This window comes from Hyperoodon ampullatus (genome assembly GCF_949752795.1).
Source record: "Hyperoodon ampullatus genome assembly, chromosome: 9".
Lineage (NCBI taxonomy): Eukaryota > Metazoa > Chordata > Mammalia > Artiodactyla > Ziphiidae > Hyperoodon > Hyperoodon ampullatus.
Window position 1 is genome coordinate 80,571,249 of NC_136922.1, and position 19,852 is coordinate 80,591,100.

Below are 19,852 nucleotides of genomic sequence, written 5' to 3' on the forward strand. Positions count from 1 at the left end.
GACATAATTAATCCAAATAGTTGGAAATGCCACTTGTGAAAACATACACAAAATACACATCTAATTTTCAAAGTAATTTATCAAACTCAATTCCTACTTTGCATTAAATCATTAAAAACCAGAACTGCAAAACAAAACCATGAGAATTTGACATATTATAAAATTTTTGTGAAACATATTCTTCACTCATTTTACTTTGATAGTCCCTAACAATGTGTTTACATCAAAACATTCTTCCTGGGCCTCCCTGGTGGCGCAGTGGTTGGGGGTCCGCCTGCCGATGCAGGGGATACGGGTTCGTGCCCCGGTCTGGGAGGATCCCGTGTGCCGCGGAGCGGCTGGGCCCGTGAGCCATGGCTGCTGAGCCTGCGCGTCCGGAGCCTGTGCTCCGCAGCGGGGGAGGCCACAACAGTGAGAGGCCCGCATACCACAAAAAAAAAAAAAAAAAAAAAAAAACATTCTTCCTCCAACTTAAAAAATGAAAAGCTATGTAAGAAACACTACAGGAATGTTTAACAGCATTTCCACTATTCACCACAGAAATTCAACCAACTGAGAAACATGAAATATAAAACAGATTTTGCTCATGCTAAATCTTATTGCAGGTCACCAAGTCACGGAATTCTAAATTTTACACCTGTTAATAGATTATTATCGTGTCCATTATCTTGTCATATTTTGCTTCTGATTTTGTTCAAAATGTGTCTTGTTATGTTCTTTTCTTTTTTTAATCAAAAAACAATGTTATGTTTAGGTACCTATGTGTGGCAAAACAAATTCTCTTTGTTTTATTCAGTAGGCTAGAATATTAAATTTTGAAGGACTTACTTTCATAATTATAACCTGACAGACAAGGTCTATTGGTTATTGATAAACTTTTGCTGAAAAATAATTAATGCACATTAAATTTATATAAATTGAATAATGTTTTTAAGTGTCCAAAGTGAGCCTATATTAAGAGATAATGCAAAATTTCCCACTTAGAATTACCTTTCTTTGTGTCTGTTTTCCAACCCCCCCCCCTTTTTTAAGGAAGAAATCACAGAATTTCCTCCAAATATACCATTTCAATCTGATCTAACTATGAAAGTGATCTAATTATGAAAAAGCAGGTTAACTTTCTTCCTTCCATCTTGGAAAAATTATATTCTAAGAATATATGGCTTATTCTTATCACTTTGGTATTTTCAAAATGAAGTATCTAGCCTTCATTTTGTAGCCCTGTATCTAGAGTTAGATCTGCATTTGTATTAGATAGCAATGAATGATATATTTCAAAATATGTTCCTCTGCTAAGGCTAAAAATGGTCATAGGGCTAGAGAATCTACTCACTTTCATTTAAGCTTTATAAGTCCAAAGGGAAAAATAGCCACCAAAATATAAGTCATTAGTGCCTCATGACCCAGCAATTCCACTTCTAGGTGAATACCCAACAGAAATGTGTGTATATGGTAACCAAAAGACAAATACTAAATTGTTCACGGCAGCACTATTCATAATAGCCTAATTGTGGAAACAACCTAAACATTCATCAGCAGTCAAATGGATAATAATAGTATATTCACATAATGGAATATTACACAGTAAAGAGAATAAACTACAATTACAGACAACAACACAAATGACTCTCACAGTCACAATGCTGAAGAAAGAAGGCAGCCACAAATGAGGATATACTGAAAGATTCCGACTGTACAAATTAAAAGCTAGCAGAAACTAATCTCTATGTTAGAAGCCAGGACAGTGCTTACCCTTGAAGGATGGGGCTGGTAATAAAAAGGGGCACACGCAGCACTTCTTGGATACTATTATATTCTGTTTCTGATGTGGATGATGGTTACACCATGTGTTCACTTTGTGAAAATTCTTTGAACTACAAACTTATGATTTGTGCACTTTCCTGGATGCACTTGTGAGTTTAAAAGTTTACTGAGAGAAGAGAAAAGGAGAGAAGGGGAAAGGGAGGACAGGGGAGAAGAGGGGAGAAGAGAAGAGTGGAGAGGAGAGAAAATAAGGAAAGAGAAGTAACAGCAACAACAACAAAACGTATAGCAATCATTTCTTACTATTTACTAACCTGATGACAAGATCCTGCGTTGCCACCAAGGAGCTCAACGTCACTTCTTGTTTATCAACGTACAGGCTAACAGGATTAATATTATATTTCTTGCCTAACTGTTCGATTTGATTCTTCATGTCAGAACCTATTCAAGAATGAAAACGTCCAATCTTTAGATGTCCTTCCACTAGTCAGAGCGTAAAACACATTTTAACATCTCCAAAAATAATTTTTCGAAGTTTAGAAACAAGATAGTCATCTAAAATTCACAGAGTAGCCATGTTTTGAAATCAATTTTACTTCCTCTTCTTTAAAAATTGGGGCTTATTTACCTACTGTTATTTCTATATTGTTATCCCTCGACAGGTATTCCAACACCGGCTCAGATACGTAACCAGATCCAAGAATCAAGACCTTTTTCTTGGTGCCCACTGAAAGTGACTGAACACGTTCCCTATAAATAAAAGGAGGGGGGAGGGAATTTGAACAAAAAAAGTTTCAAATAACAAAATGTTGCTGTCCCCAAACCAAACTAAAACTTAGTCTGTGAAGCAATATTTTTTTCCCACACTTCTTATAATAAGAACCTCAACAGGAATTCCCAATACCAACATTTTTAGATCTTGTATGATGAACAACAGACCCTGAGATCTTTGAGGTGTATGAGTCCCCTATACCACTAGTGAGGTGCAGATGCTGGACCAGTGCCTGGCTACTCACAACTGAGTAACTTGGTGTCACACTTTATCCTTCCGGGGGACATGATTCAAGATCATGCTGGGGGCCTTACATCAGAACCTTATTTACTCCTCAACACAATCTGAGAAAACAACGATCTGAGGAGGAGATTATTATCATATTAGACACTGTCTTGTGATTTATCTTCAGGGTCACTTGAAAACAAGTTAAAACCATAATTTTGAAATCACAAATGCCATGGGTTAAATGTAGAAACCTACATAAGATGAGTCACTAGGCAGAACTTTAATTCTTGAATTTTTCTGTTGTTGGAATTTGTGCCTTCCCAACAGCTAACGCTTTGTCTTTCCTGCAAACTCTGACCTCCAAGACAATGACTGAGTCTTAGCTGTCTTTATAAACCCACTATTGCTCACTGCGTTTTGCCTTGAAGATGGAAGATACTCATTAAAAGTCTTTTGAATCAGAGTCCCAGATAACATTCTAAAACCATGGAATGGCTTGGTGACAGGGACTTAAGCAGAAGGCTTTGTTGCTGGAATCTTTTAGGCCAGGATGTCTCTCAAACTTTAACCTTTATTTAACTTCACTTCATTTCATTAATGATAAGTGAATAAAAATAAATTTCAATGTAAAATGTTCCTGCCCCCCGTTCACCCCCAGCACTCATATTACTGATGAGGGGAGGACTCCTTTAACTTCCACCCCCATCCCATTTCACCTCCCAGAAAGAAACGCTATTACAGAGCCTCTCTAACAGCACTTTCTGTAGTTTGTGTAATTGAAACACATTATTTTGATATCCAAAAAATAAAATGTTCAAAATACATTTTTGAGAACTCGCTCCTAGATTTTAATACTGTCCACGCCATCAGCAACCCCAAAACCCTCCAGGTTAATAATCATTGTGCTAAGGAACGAAGAGAACAAAGGAACAAGGCAGGGATTCAAGACAACTCCAATTTCCTTCCAAAATGCAATCTTCATTTTCAGTCTCTTGGCACAAGGTTCTACCTGAGAAGGAGGGCAGGAAGTCCTAGCAGTTGGGGCCAGCAGACCTGCCACTACGTGAAATATGGTATGTAAAGAGTGACTGGTCATGGTAGACTCGTCATTGGGATTAGTAATGTAAGAAAGAGATCATCTGATGATGAAAATTCAAAGATACACAGAACTATGAAAAACAAATACATGCAGTTTCCCCTACAAGACAATGGAGTTATAGAACTAGTTGCTTTTTTAAAAAACAAATTATACACTCTTGTATCTTGCCAGAATATTTCACTGACACACAAAAAATTACTGTAAGCTAACAAACACATTTGGAAAAGGCATAACAGTAGTACTTGATCTGGTCCTATCTCTTATTTACTTCTTATAGGTGGAAAAACTGAGAAAGAAGATCAGGCAGTTTGTTTGTTTGTTTTTAATTTTCCCACTCTGGCTTCTCCTGAGAATTCAGTGCATGGGTTATTTTTTTTTTATGTGAATAGACCAGTGGAGCAGATATAAACACGGATCAAGTGCAATCAGTTGGAGACCAGAACATTCCAGAGAAATGCCAATGTTTCCAAACTTTTAGTAGTAAAACCAATTATAGAAACCAGGGCCTTAGCTAAGTATCTTCCTAAGAGAACTGTTCTCTCCAGTAGATTTGCCACATTACTTCCTGACACTTTCCTCCTAGTAAGAATCCCCAGGGAAAACTGACCTCTCACGATTTTCTTTCTTCACTACTTTTCTTAATTTCTAACCAAAAGCTCGCTTTTCCGAGTATTATCCTAAACAAAAGAGAGGCCAAATCCTCAACTAAAAATCAGCCTGAAAGCACCACAGAGAGTGCTTTCCTCTGAGAGAATAGCTGAGACATTACAACATGCAAAATGCTGGAGAAAGAGCAAGGACAGAGCTTTTGGAGTTTTGCTTACTTACACCCAGGTCTACATGGATAACGGAAAGCCAGAATGATGCTACAATACTGTGTAAGGGAAAATAATTCACAATGGTTCCAGGCGGTCACTTCGTTTGAGTTTCCTATTATTTACAGGCATTTTTTAAAATTACATATTGCATAATCCTAGCATCACGAACTCACATGGAAGCATTAAAAAAAATACTCATGAGATCCAAGATAAGAATAAATGTATTAAACAAGAGGATGTGAATGATGCTTACCTGCTCTCTCGGAGTTTCTGGATATATTTATACTTATTAGACAATGTGCCGTTGGATGTAATCACTGCCTGAATATATACGATACAAGACATTTCTTTAGTCACCACATTTAGTCCCACAAACATGGGCTCATGACTAATAGAGAAAAGAGAGAGTAACAGAGAAAGACAGGGAGAGATAAAGGAAAGGGGAGAATGGGGAGCAAGGATAGTGGTGGAAAAAGACATTCATGAAAAGAAATTCTTTTCATAACTTACATCTCGCACCACAGGAGAAAAATTCTGACTTTCAAGAGGCTGTGTCGCGTCTGATAATATCTGAAAAGGAAATGAGATTGGAAAGAGATAAATGACATTGCAAAGAAGCCTTCTTGCTCTTTTATCCATATTAAAATATTAGTCAAAGGAAAAAACAATAGTTTAGAAAACAGTTTTTTGAAAATCACTGAATTGTATAAATAATTGGTAAAAGTTTTCTATAAGCAATGAATTCTGCCCCCCCTAAAACATTATTTTAGTACAATTATTTCAGTACAATTTCAAACTCTAAAACCAAACTTTAATCATGTTTGCTTACTGGAAGCACAAAAAACTTATGCTTCCCCACCAGTTAAATGTGTCGTGTTGAGCACGCTGGTAAATACCATCACACGCTTTATAGCCATAGTCCCCACTCTGAGGAACTCTACCCCTTCCCAAAGGTTCAGGCTGCTCTATTAGAAGTAGCGAATGGGGCTTCCCTGGTGGCGCAGTGGTTGGGAGTCCGCCTGCCGATGCAGGGGACATGGGTTCGTGCCCCGGTCCGGGAAGATCCCACATGCCGCGGAGCGGCTGGGCCCGTGAGCCATGGCCGCTGAGCCTGCGCGTCCGGAGCCTGTGCTCCACAACGGGAGAGGCCACAACAGTGAGAGGCCCGCGTACCGCAAAAAAAAAAAAAAAAAGAAGTAGAGAACGTGTCTTGCAGACAAAAGAGCCACCAACCCTACAATAGAGAGTCTCCCTCAGGTTAATATTAGTTCTATGTATAGGCACATCAGCATTTCAAAAGTGTCAAGGAAAATGACTTGACCTAGTAGACTCAGAAAGTCATTCACACTCTTCCCATTATCTTGCAAGAATGAGTCAGACGGCCAACAACAAAAGCCACATCTCTCATATTAACACCCCAGCATCCCAGTCCTCCTCTTTTCTTCCAAGGTATAGAATCCTTGAATAGACTGCCAAAGCACTCATCCAACTACGAAAGTGTAAAATGTACCTACCAGATGCTGGCAGGACAGTATTTGTTCACTATATTAAAATAAACATAAAACTACTTCCATGTATCTAAAACATAAGACACCTAGGCTCTCTATTGCTGGGATAATGGCAAAGCCAGGGCATTCTTTGGGAAACTGATGAAATGGACACACCTGGGGTCTCCCCACTGCTTGTTTCTCCCAGGCACCTTTGGGGTATTTCCTTCTCAAGCTGACTTCTCCACCTACCAACCCTGTCTACAGGTCAGGAGCCATTAGTAAGTAGACAATGAAATGAGTTCTCATCTCACTCGGTACATGGTTAAACCGCTGAACTCTTGTGTATCTTTTCACTCTCTCTCTGCTCTTTATCTCTAATTCCACAGCTTCATTTAGGCCTTACTGGGGCCATGGGAACTACTTCCCACCTCTCTTTCCTCCATTTATCTCCAATCTACAACACAAATCTGATTATTTCTCCTGTGCCTATTTAAAATAATTCAGTAGCTTTCCGTTGCCTTCAAGTTAGTCTCAGGCTCCTCTACAGTCTGGCTCTGCCTCTCCTGCCTCAACCCTCCCATTGGCCTCACACCCAACACTTCAGTCCTGCTAACAGCATGGGGCTGCGTATCTGCATCACACCCTCACCTGCCTCTGTGCCACACCATGTAGATGCCTCACATGCTATTCCTCTACCTGAAACTCCTCTTTGGTCTCCAAGATGCAGCTGAAGAATTGCCTCCTCTGAAAAACCTTTACCAAAATCTGCCCCCAAGCAGACCTGGAAAGTAGGAACTGCACTTGGCATCTTGCTGTATGCCTACTACATTATAAAATGGTAAATATTCAATAAATACCTTAGTGGATACATGCAATAATTACTTAAAGTTCAATGGATTTTCTTCCCCAAGGAAACTAATAATTGTCTTGAACTGCAGTCCTCAGAGATGCCAATCCTCATTTCGGTTTTTTTTTTTTTTTTTTTTTTTTGCCATGCTACACGGTATGCAGGATCTTAGTTCCCCAACCAGGGATAGAACTCGTGCCCCCTGCAGTGGAAGCACAGAACTTAACCACTGGACCAACGGGGAAGTCCCTAATAATTGTCTTGAGTCCACCTAAAGAAAGGCAAACATAAAAGACAACAAAAGGCTCTTTGGGGGCTTCCCTGGTGGCGCAGTTGTTGAGAGTCCGCCTGCCGATGCAGGGGACACGGGTTCGTGCCCCGGTCCAGGAAGATCCCACATGCCGCGGAGCGGCTGGGGCCTGTGAGCCGTGGCCGCTGAGCCTGCGCGTCCGGAGCCTGTGCTCCGCAACGGCAGAGGCCGCAACGGTGAGAGTCCCGTGTACCGCAAAAAAAAAAAGGCTGTTTGATTACTGCATTTAACTGTCTCCCTTGCTAGAATTCAACCAGGCACAAGACTCCTGGAACATGTGGTATGTCTTGTCACTTTCACATATAACACCTTTAAGGCTCATCAATCTTTTTTTTTTAAATAAATTTATTTTATTTACTTATTTTTTTTTGGCTGTGTTGGGTCTTGGTTGCTGCCCTCGGGCTTTCTCTAGTTGCAGAGAGCGGGGGCTACTCTTCATTGTGGCGCGTGGGTTTCTCATTGCGGTGACTTCTCTTGTTGCGGAGAACGGGCTCTAGGTGTGCAGGCTTCAGTAGTTGTGGCACGCGGGCTCAGTAGTTGTGGCTTACGGGCTCTAGAGCGCAGGCTCAGTAGTTGTGGCGCACGGGCTTAGTTGCTCTGCGGCATGTGGGATCTTCCCGGATGGGGGCTGGAACTTGTGTCCCCTGCATTGGCAGGCGGATTCCTAACCACTGCGCCACCAGGTAAGTTCCTCATCAGTCTTTTCTAAATTAATTTCAAGCTATTCATCCTGGTGTTAAGACCCTTTTAACATGGAACCAACATATTTACCTTAACTCCACCAGACCAGACAACGCACAGAAAGCTTACGTTAAATTACTCCCACTTTGCTGCCGTCTCCATCACACAGGATGCCTCCCACACCTACGCAAATGAACAAATCCTATACATCTACCAAGAGCCAGCCCAAATGTCACCTTCCCTGACTTTCCCAACAGGGCAGATCCTCTCCCTCCACAACATTATTAGCATCTTTCTGATGGCTGTCACATTCCATCTTATGGCAGAGTTGCACACTCATCTTATCCCCTTCCTGGACCTCATGCTCCTATAGGTTAGAAACTGTGTTTTAATTCTCTTCACTTATATGTGTGCCTTGTTCCAATGGACAAGAAATATCTATTGAATTCAACTGAAACAAAACTTCCATATTGGTTCAAAATTATATCCTGTGCCCTGCAGTGCTACAGGGTCCATAGGGACCTCAAGTCAAAAAGGAAAATCTGTGGGAAATAGGACAGTGCATATATCGGCATACCTTGTTCTATTGTGTTCAGTTTACTGTGGTTTACAGGTACTGATTTTTTTTTTTTTTTTTTTAACAAATTGAAGGTTTGTGGCAACCCTGTGTCGGGCAAGTCTATCAGTACCATTATTCCAAAAGCATTTGCTCACTTCATGTCCCTGTGTCACATTTTGGTAACTCTCCCAATATTTCAAAATTTTTCATTATTATTATTTTTGTTAAGCTGATCTGTGATCAGTGATCTTTAATGTTACTATTGCAAAAAGATAATGATTCACTGAAGGCTCAGATGATGGTTAACATATTTTAGCAATAAAGTATTTTTTTAATTGAATTAAAGTTGATAATACAATATTGTATTTCTTAATTAAGGTATGTACATTTTCTTTAGACTTAATGCTATTGCACACTTAATAGACTACAGTATAGTTTAAACATAACTTGTATATGCACTGGGAAATCAAAAAATTTGTGTGACTCACTTTATTGTGATATTCACTTTATTGCAGTGGTCTGAAACTAAACCCACAATATCTTAATTTTTTAGTGGTAAGCAGATACACAAATTATTAAAACTACATAGAGACACTCATCAGTTTTCAAAAATGTCCAGTGCTCAAAGATGGGCTGAGATAGATGTCTCCAAGACGACCCCACCACACTGTTTGGAAGACCTTAGTGACATATAAAAGGAAGAAGCTGTGACAATTTAGGGAAGTTGGCTTTGTCAACAGACATCTAAGCACTTTTCTTAGATGTAGTCACCAATGTGGAAGCAATGGCTGGGATGCTGAGCAGAGAGAAACTGAGAAGAGCTTTTGGCTGACCTTAAACAATAGGGTGACAAAAACTGGAGTTTAAGTTCTGTTGAAGGGGATCCTAATAAAGGCCAGATTTTCATTTGGGATCCTGAAAGACTATATTCTAAATAAATGGTAAATTGAAAAACATCGGTTTTCCAAAGGACCGAAGCCCACCTTTGAATCATGAATTGAGGTGATTTTTTTCCTAGCCTATCCCCCTGCCAGAAACAAAGGAAATCTTCTCTGAAAAAAATACACAACATCCAGAGCCTCAAATCATCTCTAAAATTTTATATACGCAATATCCAACATTTAATCAAAACTGAACAGGCATATTAAGTGATAAGAATTGACTGAAAACCAAGAAAAAGTAAAACAATGAACATAAACAGATCCAAAAGTTCATTGTAATTATCAGAAGTGAGTTTAAACTCTGATTAATATGTTCAAAAAATAAAATTTTCCCCCAAAAGTCAAAATTAATCCATAGTTTTTTTTTTTTTTTTTTTTTTTTTTTTTTTTTTTTTTTTTTTTTTTTTGTGGTACGCGGGCCTCTCACTGTTGTGGCCTCTCCCGTTGCGGAGCACAGGCTCCGGATGCGCAGGCTCAGCAGCCATGGCTCACGGGCCCAGCTGCTCCGCGGCATATGGGATCCTCCCAGACCGGGGCACGAACCCGTATCCCCTGCATCGGCAGGCGGACTCTCAACCACTGCACCACCAGGGAGGCCCTAATCCATAGTTTTTAGTCAAGATAGTAGGTACCTTTCAGAAGGAGAGTGGGAACGGTGCTGGGAGAGGCACAAGGGGATTTCTGGGATGTTAACATTGTCCTCTTTTTTACCTATGTAGTATTCACATGGGTGTCTTTGTGATAATTTATCATGCTGTATACTTACATATCACTTATCTGTGATACTTTAATATTTTATACTATTATATAATGTAAAAAATTTATATTTTCTTCTTTAAGAAAAATATTATTTATATTTTACTTATCCCTCATCAGTTACATGGGCTAACCCTCAAACACACTTTACTAAGGATTTCATTGAATTGGCTTGCTTTTCTCCTAACATCTGTATGAGATCAACTGTACTGAATAAATGGCAATTTTGATTAAGGACAAATTGGAATGAAAAACTGTGTTCTAAGGTCCAAAAGAAATAAACTTGTAGGGCTTCCCTGGTGGCACAGTGGTTAAGAATCCGCCTGCCAATGCAGGGGACATGGGTTCAAGCCATGGTCTGGGAAGATCCCACATGCTGTAGTAATGAAGCCCACAGGCCACAACTACTGAACCTGTGCTCTAGAGCCCGTGAGCCACAACTACTGAGCCCACATGCCACAACTACTGAAGCCCGCACATCTAGACCCCGTGTTCCACAACAAGAGAAGCCACCGCAATGAGAAGCCCGCGCACCGCAATGAAGAGTAGCCCCCGCTCACCACAACTAGAGGAAGCCCGCGCACAGCAAAAGACCCAACTCAGCCATAAATAAATAGATAGATAAATTAATTAATTTAAAAAAAGAAAGAAACTTGTAATTGAAATTTTGAAACATAATAATTTGTGACTTGAAAATGGCTAGTAACAGCTTCTTAGAATGGTAAATGATTTTAGAGCAGCCAAACAAAAAGACATTTCAAGAAATAACAGTCAAATCCATTCACAAAGGCAAATTAGCATGCAACATTTTCCATATTTTGGCCTAATAAGGTAAGAGTTGCACTGAAATGCATACTTGTAAGATTCAAAAGATGAATTAAAGCCAAAGGCTCACCGATAGCTCTTGTAGCTACTCCAAAGCTCTGCTGGAGTCAAGCTGATTTAATGAATGTATTATGACTGGGGAGTTCTCTTTTAGGTAGGGACTAAGTTCTAACAGACCATGCCTCCTACACATAAGAACTATGAACTCTGGACAAAATACAAACAAAACTAAGTACGTGAGGGCTTCAGAAAATGAAGAATAGCAGGCGGTTTGGGGAGAGTGTCAAAACTCGGAAGAAATAACCATTGTAAAGCAATTATACTCCAATAAAGATGTTAAAAAAAATAATAATAATAATACATGACCAGAACATAGGCTGTCAATTCCAAGCATGAGTAAAATCCAACAAAATTTTCTGTATTTCTGATTTTCCAATCTATTAATCACAGTATAGTAAGAATGCCCCCAAATATGAATTGACCTAGAAAGCAGAAAAAAAGTGAAAATAAAGTAAATCTTATCTCACATGTCATGAACATTCTTAATAAAGTATGCATAATGAGAGGCAAATGCAATTGTAATTAAGCATGAAGGCAGTTACGTATTTCCCATGAAACAATTATGCAGAATATGTAAAAATAAGAGTGTCAGTAAGTACTTCGGGGAAGCGCTGGCATTTCATTTTACAACAGATTTCTCAGATACGGAAGACCAGAACATTCATAAGATCACTCCAAAGTCCTATTTAAAGTCATGGAGGTGTTGCTCCCAGTCTGCTTACCATTTCTTCAACATAAGGGTAAAGCATGTCTCCAAAGTATTCGGTAGATTCAATTGGAAGCTGTGCCGGCAAATTGTCAATGGAGCACATCAGAATCCCAGAGCCTTCGACACTAGGAGAAGCAACATGCTTTATTCAGATGGACAAAATTTATGTGTAAGCTCTAACTTTCCCAGATGTCTGCTCCATTACTTACACTTCATAATCATGTGTAATCTTCTACCACAGTATATAGGAAAATAAACAAGACTTTTCAAATGAAACTTTTCTCTTCTTCACAACCCACTGAAATGTAGTATGTGTGTGTGTGTTTAAGTGCTCAAACCTGAATGTGGTTTTTCTACCAAATTTTTTAATATGCTTGAGCATATCTCTGGAAATTTGCATAGCCTTCATAAAGCCGTGAAATATTGAGTATTTTAGAGTAGTATATCAAAGGAAGTAAATGATGCATTATTATGTATTTCTCCCCATCGAACAGCTTTAGCAAACTCACCTGTCATGAATAATATGCTGATCTGCATCATACATGCAGAAGGGATGCTCTATTGTCGTACACTCAGTCATAAACTCAATAGATCCTCCGGTGTCAGCTGAAATGTCACATATTGCCACAAGTCTGTAAATAACATCAATACTTAGATGTGAACATGGATCTCTGAACTCTCCAACAGAATTAAAAATGAGTAAAAATGAAAGGTGTTTGAACAATTTTCAATGTAGATGCTAAATATTTCCTAGGCTCCTTAGCTCTTTTTCCTACAGCTCACTTGTTCAGGAAACTGTTCTTTTGGGATACAGAGAATCTTCCTAATGGGAGTTTTAGTCTCCCCAAGCAAAAAGAAAAAGAGGAAGAGGAAGAGGAGGTGGAGGATGGAGGAAGACAAGAAAGGAAAAGAGATAAAAGTAAAAAAAAACCCTCCTTATACATACTACTATATATAAAATAGATAACTAATAAGGTCTATTGTATAGCAGAGGGGACTCTACTCAATAGTCTGTAATGGCCTCTATGGGAAAAGAATCTAAAAAAGAGTGGATAGGGAAGTCCCTGGTGGCTCAGTGGGTAAGACTGCACACTCCCAATGCAGGGGGCCCAGGATGGATCCAAGGTCGGAGAACTAGATCCGCATGCATGCCACAACTAAGAAGTCCCCATGCCGCAACTAAGACCCAGTGCAGCCTAAGTAAATAAATATTAAAAATAAAAAAGAGTGGAGATATATATATATATATATATATATATATGTATGTATAACTGGTTCACTTTGCTGTACAGCAGAAACAACACAACATTGTAAATCAACTATACTCCAATAAAAATGGAAAAAAAAACCCTTCCCTAGAGAAATCATTGACAACAGCCTAAAGTTAAGCTAGTTAGCCAACTTTAAATAACTTAGGAAGTGCGACTACACTACCTCCACCCTGCTTAGTAATACATAATTTCACGTGTTATTACATAGAAATCTCTGGAATTATGAACAGAAGTCTCAGCCCAGGATTTGAAATCCTTTTGAAGTTGACCACAATTTTCCTGCCCAATCTCTAATTTCCACTTGCCCATATAAACCCTACACTAGGGCTACACTGTCCCACTCACTGTCTTAAACTGTGCTTTGGTGGCTCCATATTTATCAAGCACCAATCCTATCACTTGAAATCCTTGCTCTCCTCACTCCTCCCTAGAGACTTTGCCGAGCCCATGCTCCCACTTTCTTCTAAACTCTTGTGATATTGATTGCTCCTAGCATTCCTTTGGAATTTAATTGATGCCAGCTACATGCCTGAGGATAGCAACCACATTTTTCTTTATCTCTCAGCTTAGCAGAGTACCAGGCAGACCAGGTGTTCCACAAATATTTATTTATTAACTAATTCATTCAACATTTAGTAATTATTTGAATGAACATTATATGTCAAACAACGTACTGGGTACCTGTGGCCAAAACAAATAGGGCCCCTATCCTTAAGGAGATTAAGTTCTAGTAAGGCAGGAAATATCATAAACACAGGAAAATAAAAATCATAAACACATGAATTTCAGGGAAAAATATAGTAACAGACTGAAGAGTGATGGGAATGGGAAAGCAAGAGAAGACCTCTCTGAGGAGCTTACTTTTGAGCTACGAGTGGAGTCACATAAGAGAAGAGAATTTCAAGAAGGAGGGAAGGAAATACTCACAAACATAGAAAACAAACATATGGTTACCAAAGCCCAAAGTGGGGGAGGGAGGGATAAATGAGGCGCTTGGGATTAACAGATATACACTACTATATATAAAATGGATAAAAAATGAGGACCTACTGTATAGCACAGGGAACTATATTCAATACCTTATAATAACCTATAATGGAAAAGAATCTGAAAAAGGAAAATATGTATGTATATATATATATATATATATATATATATATATATATATATATATGTAACTAAATCACTGTGCTGTATACTTGAAACTAACATGGCATTGTAAATCAACTATACTTCAATAAAAAAAATAAACGGGCTTCCCTGGTGGCGCAGTGGTTGAGAGTCCGCCTGCCGATGCAGGGGACACGGGTTCGTGCCCCGGTCCGGGAAGATCCCATATGCCGCAGAGCGGCTGGGCCCGTGAGCCATGGCCGCTGAGCCTGTGCGTCCAGAGCCTGTGCTCCACGGCAGGAGAGGCCACAACAGTGAGAGACCCACGTACAGCAAAAAATAAAATAAAATAAAATAAACTTGCTCCCTAGAGCAAACCAAAAAAAAAAAAAAAGAGAAAAAGAAACCTTGCAGTCTCAGTTATCCCTAACATGTTATCACCGAGTCCAGCTGATCACTTAACACATTTAAGCCCAGAGCACTTTTTCTAACTTTCGGGATGTCACCTTATACATATATTTATAACTGAATCACTTTGCTGTACACCTGAAACTAACAACATTGTAAATCAACTATACTTTGATTAAAAAAAAAAAAAAAGGAGGGAAGGTTAACTGTCAAATATTTCCAAGAGATTAAATAAGATAAGGCAGACAACTGGTTATTAATAGTCAAGTCCTGTGCTATGTGGGTCCCCTATGTGTGATACCCTCACAGTGGGCCTTGCTGCTGAAAACTGCCATCATTGCTGAAGTCCTTACTTGTGTGGCAATGCAGGGCAGCCTTCAACACCAGCAACTGAGGACTTGCCTGGAGCCAGGAGACTCTGAGCATCTTGGCGGGTTAGTAGGCGAGGGGTGTTTTGTTCCCAGTAGATTCCATTAATTAAACAAGTTGTATAGGGTGCAATCTGTAAAGCAAATTCCAAGGTCAGCGAGATAGGAAATAGCCTTTTTCAAAGCAGTGTGCTGAAAGAGAGCTATCAGTAAAGTTCATGAGAAATAATTTAACGTTATTTCTAATTGACTTTGTTATTTGCCAAGTCAGTGGCCACCATTCGAAGCAAAGACAGTAAATACCCACCCAGATTTCAGTGGAAAATTACCTCATTATAGAAAAACATATGAATATAAATACATTAATATTTGTGTTCTATAATGCCTTACATAGCCAAGAAAAAGGAAATAACAGAAGTTCAAGTGACCAAATGCTCTATTTCCAGCCCAGCCTCTAGTAGCATGTGACCTAAAGCATGCTACCTTAACTTCTCTGGGCTCTGTTTTCCTTACCTGCCAGATGGGGATAATGTGTACCCCATTCCTCAAAGGAATGCTGTGAAGATTAAATCAGATAACATCTGTAAGCTCCATGGGCAAATGTGCTACATGCATGCATACATGGTAACTAAGTCATTATAAGTTTGGGGATGCATCAAATCACCAACATTTCTGTGATTGGGGAAGAGAAGGGATGGAAACTTACTAGATTCAAAAATTTTCAATTTGAAACTAGTTTTATAATTCCTGTTTCTCAAGCATCTCAAGCATTCTCAAGCCACAGGTAAGAGTTCTTCTTCTATAATATGCTGTACATGCTATAACACTAAATTTCATACCAGAATCTAAAAATGTTATATTGTTCAAATACATTTAAAATTATTTAAAACATTCTTTTTCACAATTAGATGCATGCATTTTTTTTCTTGGTTTATTTTGAGAAAGACTGTTGCATGACCAATGACTACAAAACACACAAATATATTATCCTTCTTATAAGATGAGACCAGTGTGTCCCCATCAGAAGGATTTGAATTGGAAGTAACTTTTGTACAGTGGAGATGGGCCTTCTACAGTCATACTGTTTCACTCTGGTCCCCTGTAATCAGTGGCATGTATTTCAAGATGGCTGGCTGAGGTTGATTGCAATTTGTGGCCATAGAAGGGATAGAACTATGTTGAGATCAACTCTCATAGACACTGTGGTTTCTCAACAGTACTAACAAATTCAGGGTAAATACAGAAAAGAGTAACCCACAGGAAATGGTTTAGAGCAACTGGGCACATGCAGACCTGAAGGAGAAACAGAGTCAGTGAAGCAATGGGCATACCCATAGAAACTACCAAAGCCATGAAGCAAAGGCCACTCCAAACACCAAGAAAAGCCAACAACACCTAAGGACAACTCATAATACCCAAAGGACTCACAACAAGTCAATATGGAGAACTGAAAACCAATGTACACAATCACAATCTCTCTCCTTAAAAACAGCCTCACTATAGTGTATCATGAGCAACCAACTCAAAAGCTAGGTATGATACTCACATCAGTATTAAAACGGCTTATGTAGCGCTCAGGATATTTGTCATACTCTACAGGATCATATATACCATCTGTTTTCCTGACCAGATGATGATGGCGACTTAACACTGTCCCGTACACTTTTCTCAGGTCTTGCAGAGGAGAAAGGAATTAGTAAAGTGGGTCACAAATGATAAAGGTTTATGGTGATAAAATATTATAACACTGAAACTGTTAAAAACAGTAAAAGATACATACACTCGCCCTCCCCGCCCTCTACCTCCATTTTGGGAAACTTCTTTTAATTCATGCGGCTCCACATATTCACAAGGTAATTCATTGAAGATTTCTTGGGCTCCCTGTAAATAATGCATGAGTGAAAATCTAAAAATCAATCAGAAAAGAGCCAATACGTTTTTCTGCAAAGGTTCCAACTCATTTTCCCCACAATTTTATAGCTCAACGTGTCCTGCCCTGCAACTGGGACCACAACACGGAAGCACAGATGAGCCTCTTGCATGCAGCCCGCAAACCAACTTTTATTCCCATTTAAACACCACTCATTGGAAGGGGCTTTAATTTTTTTACTTAAAGTTATTCAGCATAGAAGCAAGGGGGTTTAGAACTGACAGTACGATAAAAATATTTATATTTAATTTTTGCTCCATTGCAGAAATTATTTCAAGTGGGGAAACTATATTTCCTACTTATATCAGTTGGCTATCTCACAGTATAATATAAATAGTGATGTCCTGTTTGTAAAATATTTTTGCTGAAGAAAAATCTATTTTGCAATTACAAGTTTCTCTATGGGATCAAAAATACATTCTCAAAACTACCCCAGAAGGAAGAAAGTAACAATAGTAGTCTTGAATTAAGCTTCTTAACATCTTTTGGCAAAACTCCAAATCTTGTAAAATTTACATCCTGGGGTCACTTCCAAATTTTGGGATATCTCAGTGATGGAGGTAACATAGAGCACCCTAAGAATAGACCTTTACACAACAAGGAGTTATCCCTCTAAAAAGAAAAAAAGAAAAGAAAAACCATTCAAAGCCTCTGACACCTTGGAATCAACTCAAAGCAAAGACACTAAGTTTGGACCAGTACTGCACTTTACTATGGGAAAAGTACATAGGTAAGAAAAGTACCAAGAACAGAATGCCCAGTCATGGAAAAGAAGGGCTCTGAAATGTACACAAAATGCCCACATCCTTTGGGTTAGTGTCAGAGTTTCAGACTGCTTTACAGAAAGAAGACAGTTAGAACTTACCTTAGATACATTACCAGTCCCTGTGAACACAAATGTTAAGGGCCCTATCGACTTTGGCATCAAACCCAGAGATATTTCATAGCCAGTGTCTCGGACAGCTTGCACAGCCTGACTGCTGTTCCTGTAGTTATGAGCCATGCCAATGTGCTGCAAGCAAGCACACATGGATCACATTAGTCTACCACCTGAGACATGTTTCTATTCTTAACATGTGACATGTATTTACAGAAAAAAATAGACACAATAAACATCTCACCATAAAAGGTGTGTGATGTCCCAAAGCAAGGAGCCTTAAACCCATTCCATGTAAAATGTTGATCATCCCTGTTGCAGAATCAGACCAACAGAAAGACCATTAGCTGGGAGGAGTTGAAGCTGTTCTCTCTACCTGTCCTCCAACCTGCTCCGCACTCTGAGAAAGCACAGACCACAGCATCTCAGATTTGGAAGGGGTCCCAGTAGTCATCTTATCCATCCCCTCAACTTTCTGCCATCAAAAGCGTTAACCCAGGGCTTCCCTGGTGGCGCAGTGGTTGAGAGTCCGCCTGCCGAGGCAGGGGACACGGGTTCGTGCCCCGGTCCGGGAGGATCCCGCATGCCGCGGAGCGGCTGGGCCCGTGAGCCATGGCCGCTGAGCCTGCGCGTCCGGAGTCTGTGCTCCGCAACGGGAGAGGCCACAACAGTGAGAGGCCCGCGTACCGCAAAAAAAAAAAAAAAAAGCGTTAACCCAGCTGCACCCCGACCTGTCCCCTCCACATCCAATCCTCCTAAAACGGAAAGAGTGCCCCTCTTTTTCTCTAAGGTTACTCTCTCCACCTTTGCTCCAGATCCCATCCCTTCCTGTCTCTCTCAGGAATTTACTCTTGAATTATGTCCTCTCTCTATCCCTCTCTATTGGTTCATTCCTATCAACATTTAAACACGGGAGGTTTATCAATTTTATTGATTATTTTTTTAAAAAAAGAACTGGCTTTTGATTTTCTCTATTATTTCCCTGTTTTAATTTAATTGATGTTCCCTCTTATCAATAGTATTTCCTTCCTTCTATTTGCTTTGGGTTAATTTATTCTTCATTTTCTAGCTTCTTCTGATGGAAGTTTAGATTACTAATTTAAGAACTTCCTTCTTTTCTAATAAAAGCATTAAATGTTATAAATTTCCTTCTAAGCATCACTTTACCTGCATTCCACAAATTTTGGTGTACTGTGTTTTAAATTTTCATTCAATTCAAAATATTTTCCTGTGATGTCTTCTGGACTCATGGGTTATTCAAAAATACATAGTTTGTCTTCCAAATATTTGGAAATTTCCTATGTATCTTTGTATTATAATTCCAAAATCAATTTTATTGTAGTCAGAGCACATACTCTATGATTTCAGACCTTTTAAGTTTATTAAAAATTGTTTTGTGACCTAGCATATGGACCATCTGGATGAATGTTCCACATGAAAGGAATGTGTTCTATTCTGCAAGTTGCTGGGTGGAGTGCTGGGTGCTCAAGAACTTTCACTGGTGTCAGGGCGGTTGATAGTGTTTTGTGTCCTCTATCCCTACAAATTTTCTGTCTACTTATTCTGACAATTACACACCTTCAAGTAGTCTAATCTGATATAGAGTTATAACGTGGTGTTTCTCAACAAAAGATGGTTCAAATTACTAACTGGGACAAAAATCAAGTGCTGTTTTTCCCCAAACTCCAACTTGTATCCTTGCTAGACCGCTCCTCTGGTAGCTCCTGTCCCCGTACTTCTTCTCCCTCTTTTACCCTTTCTTCCATTCTTCAATTTCTCATCACCAAACTGACCTCTCTTTCCAGTCTTCCAAACAGTAAAAATTCAGAGCCTAAGCATAATTGTTGTCCTTCTCCCTGCTCTCTTTTTCTTAATTTTTGTAATAAATATAGTTTAATGATTTTATTTTATTCCCCTGATACTCATCACCCTTAGTCACACCCCTGTGTTTATTTTTATTGGTGGAAATGAACACTCCCATCCCCTTGCCACAGAAAAGAGAAAACATAGTTACTCTCCAGGCAAATTT

General features: G+C 39.3%; 1 protein-coding gene across 1 annotated transcript in view; it reads right to left on the minus strand.

Moving 5' to 3' along the window:
• AASS (aminoadipate-semialdehyde synthase) overlaps positions 1–19,852 on the minus strand; it is a 48,750-nt gene that overhangs the window by 22,415 nt on the left and 6,483 nt on the right. Inside the window, exons 4-14 of the mRNA XM_079711944.1 lie at positions 18,068–18,135; positions 17,812–17,958; positions 16,819–16,897; positions 16,563–16,690; positions 15,002–15,150; positions 12,369–12,491; positions 11,873–11,984; positions 5,192–5,251; positions 4,935–5,002; positions 2,393–2,514; positions 2,079–2,205 (exon numbers count right to left, since the gene is read on the minus strand). Coding sequence (XP_079568070.1) covers positions 2,079–2,205; positions 2,393–2,514; positions 4,935–5,002; positions 5,192–5,251; positions 11,873–11,984; positions 12,369–12,491; positions 15,002–15,150; positions 16,563–16,690; positions 16,819–16,897; positions 17,812–17,958; positions 18,068–18,135 — 1,183 coding nt within the window. The remainder of the gene's footprint in view (positions 1–2,078; positions 2,206–2,392; positions 2,515–4,934; positions 5,003–5,191; positions 5,252–11,872; positions 11,985–12,368; positions 12,492–15,001; positions 15,151–16,562; positions 16,691–16,818; positions 16,898–17,811; positions 17,959–18,067; positions 18,136–19,852) is intronic.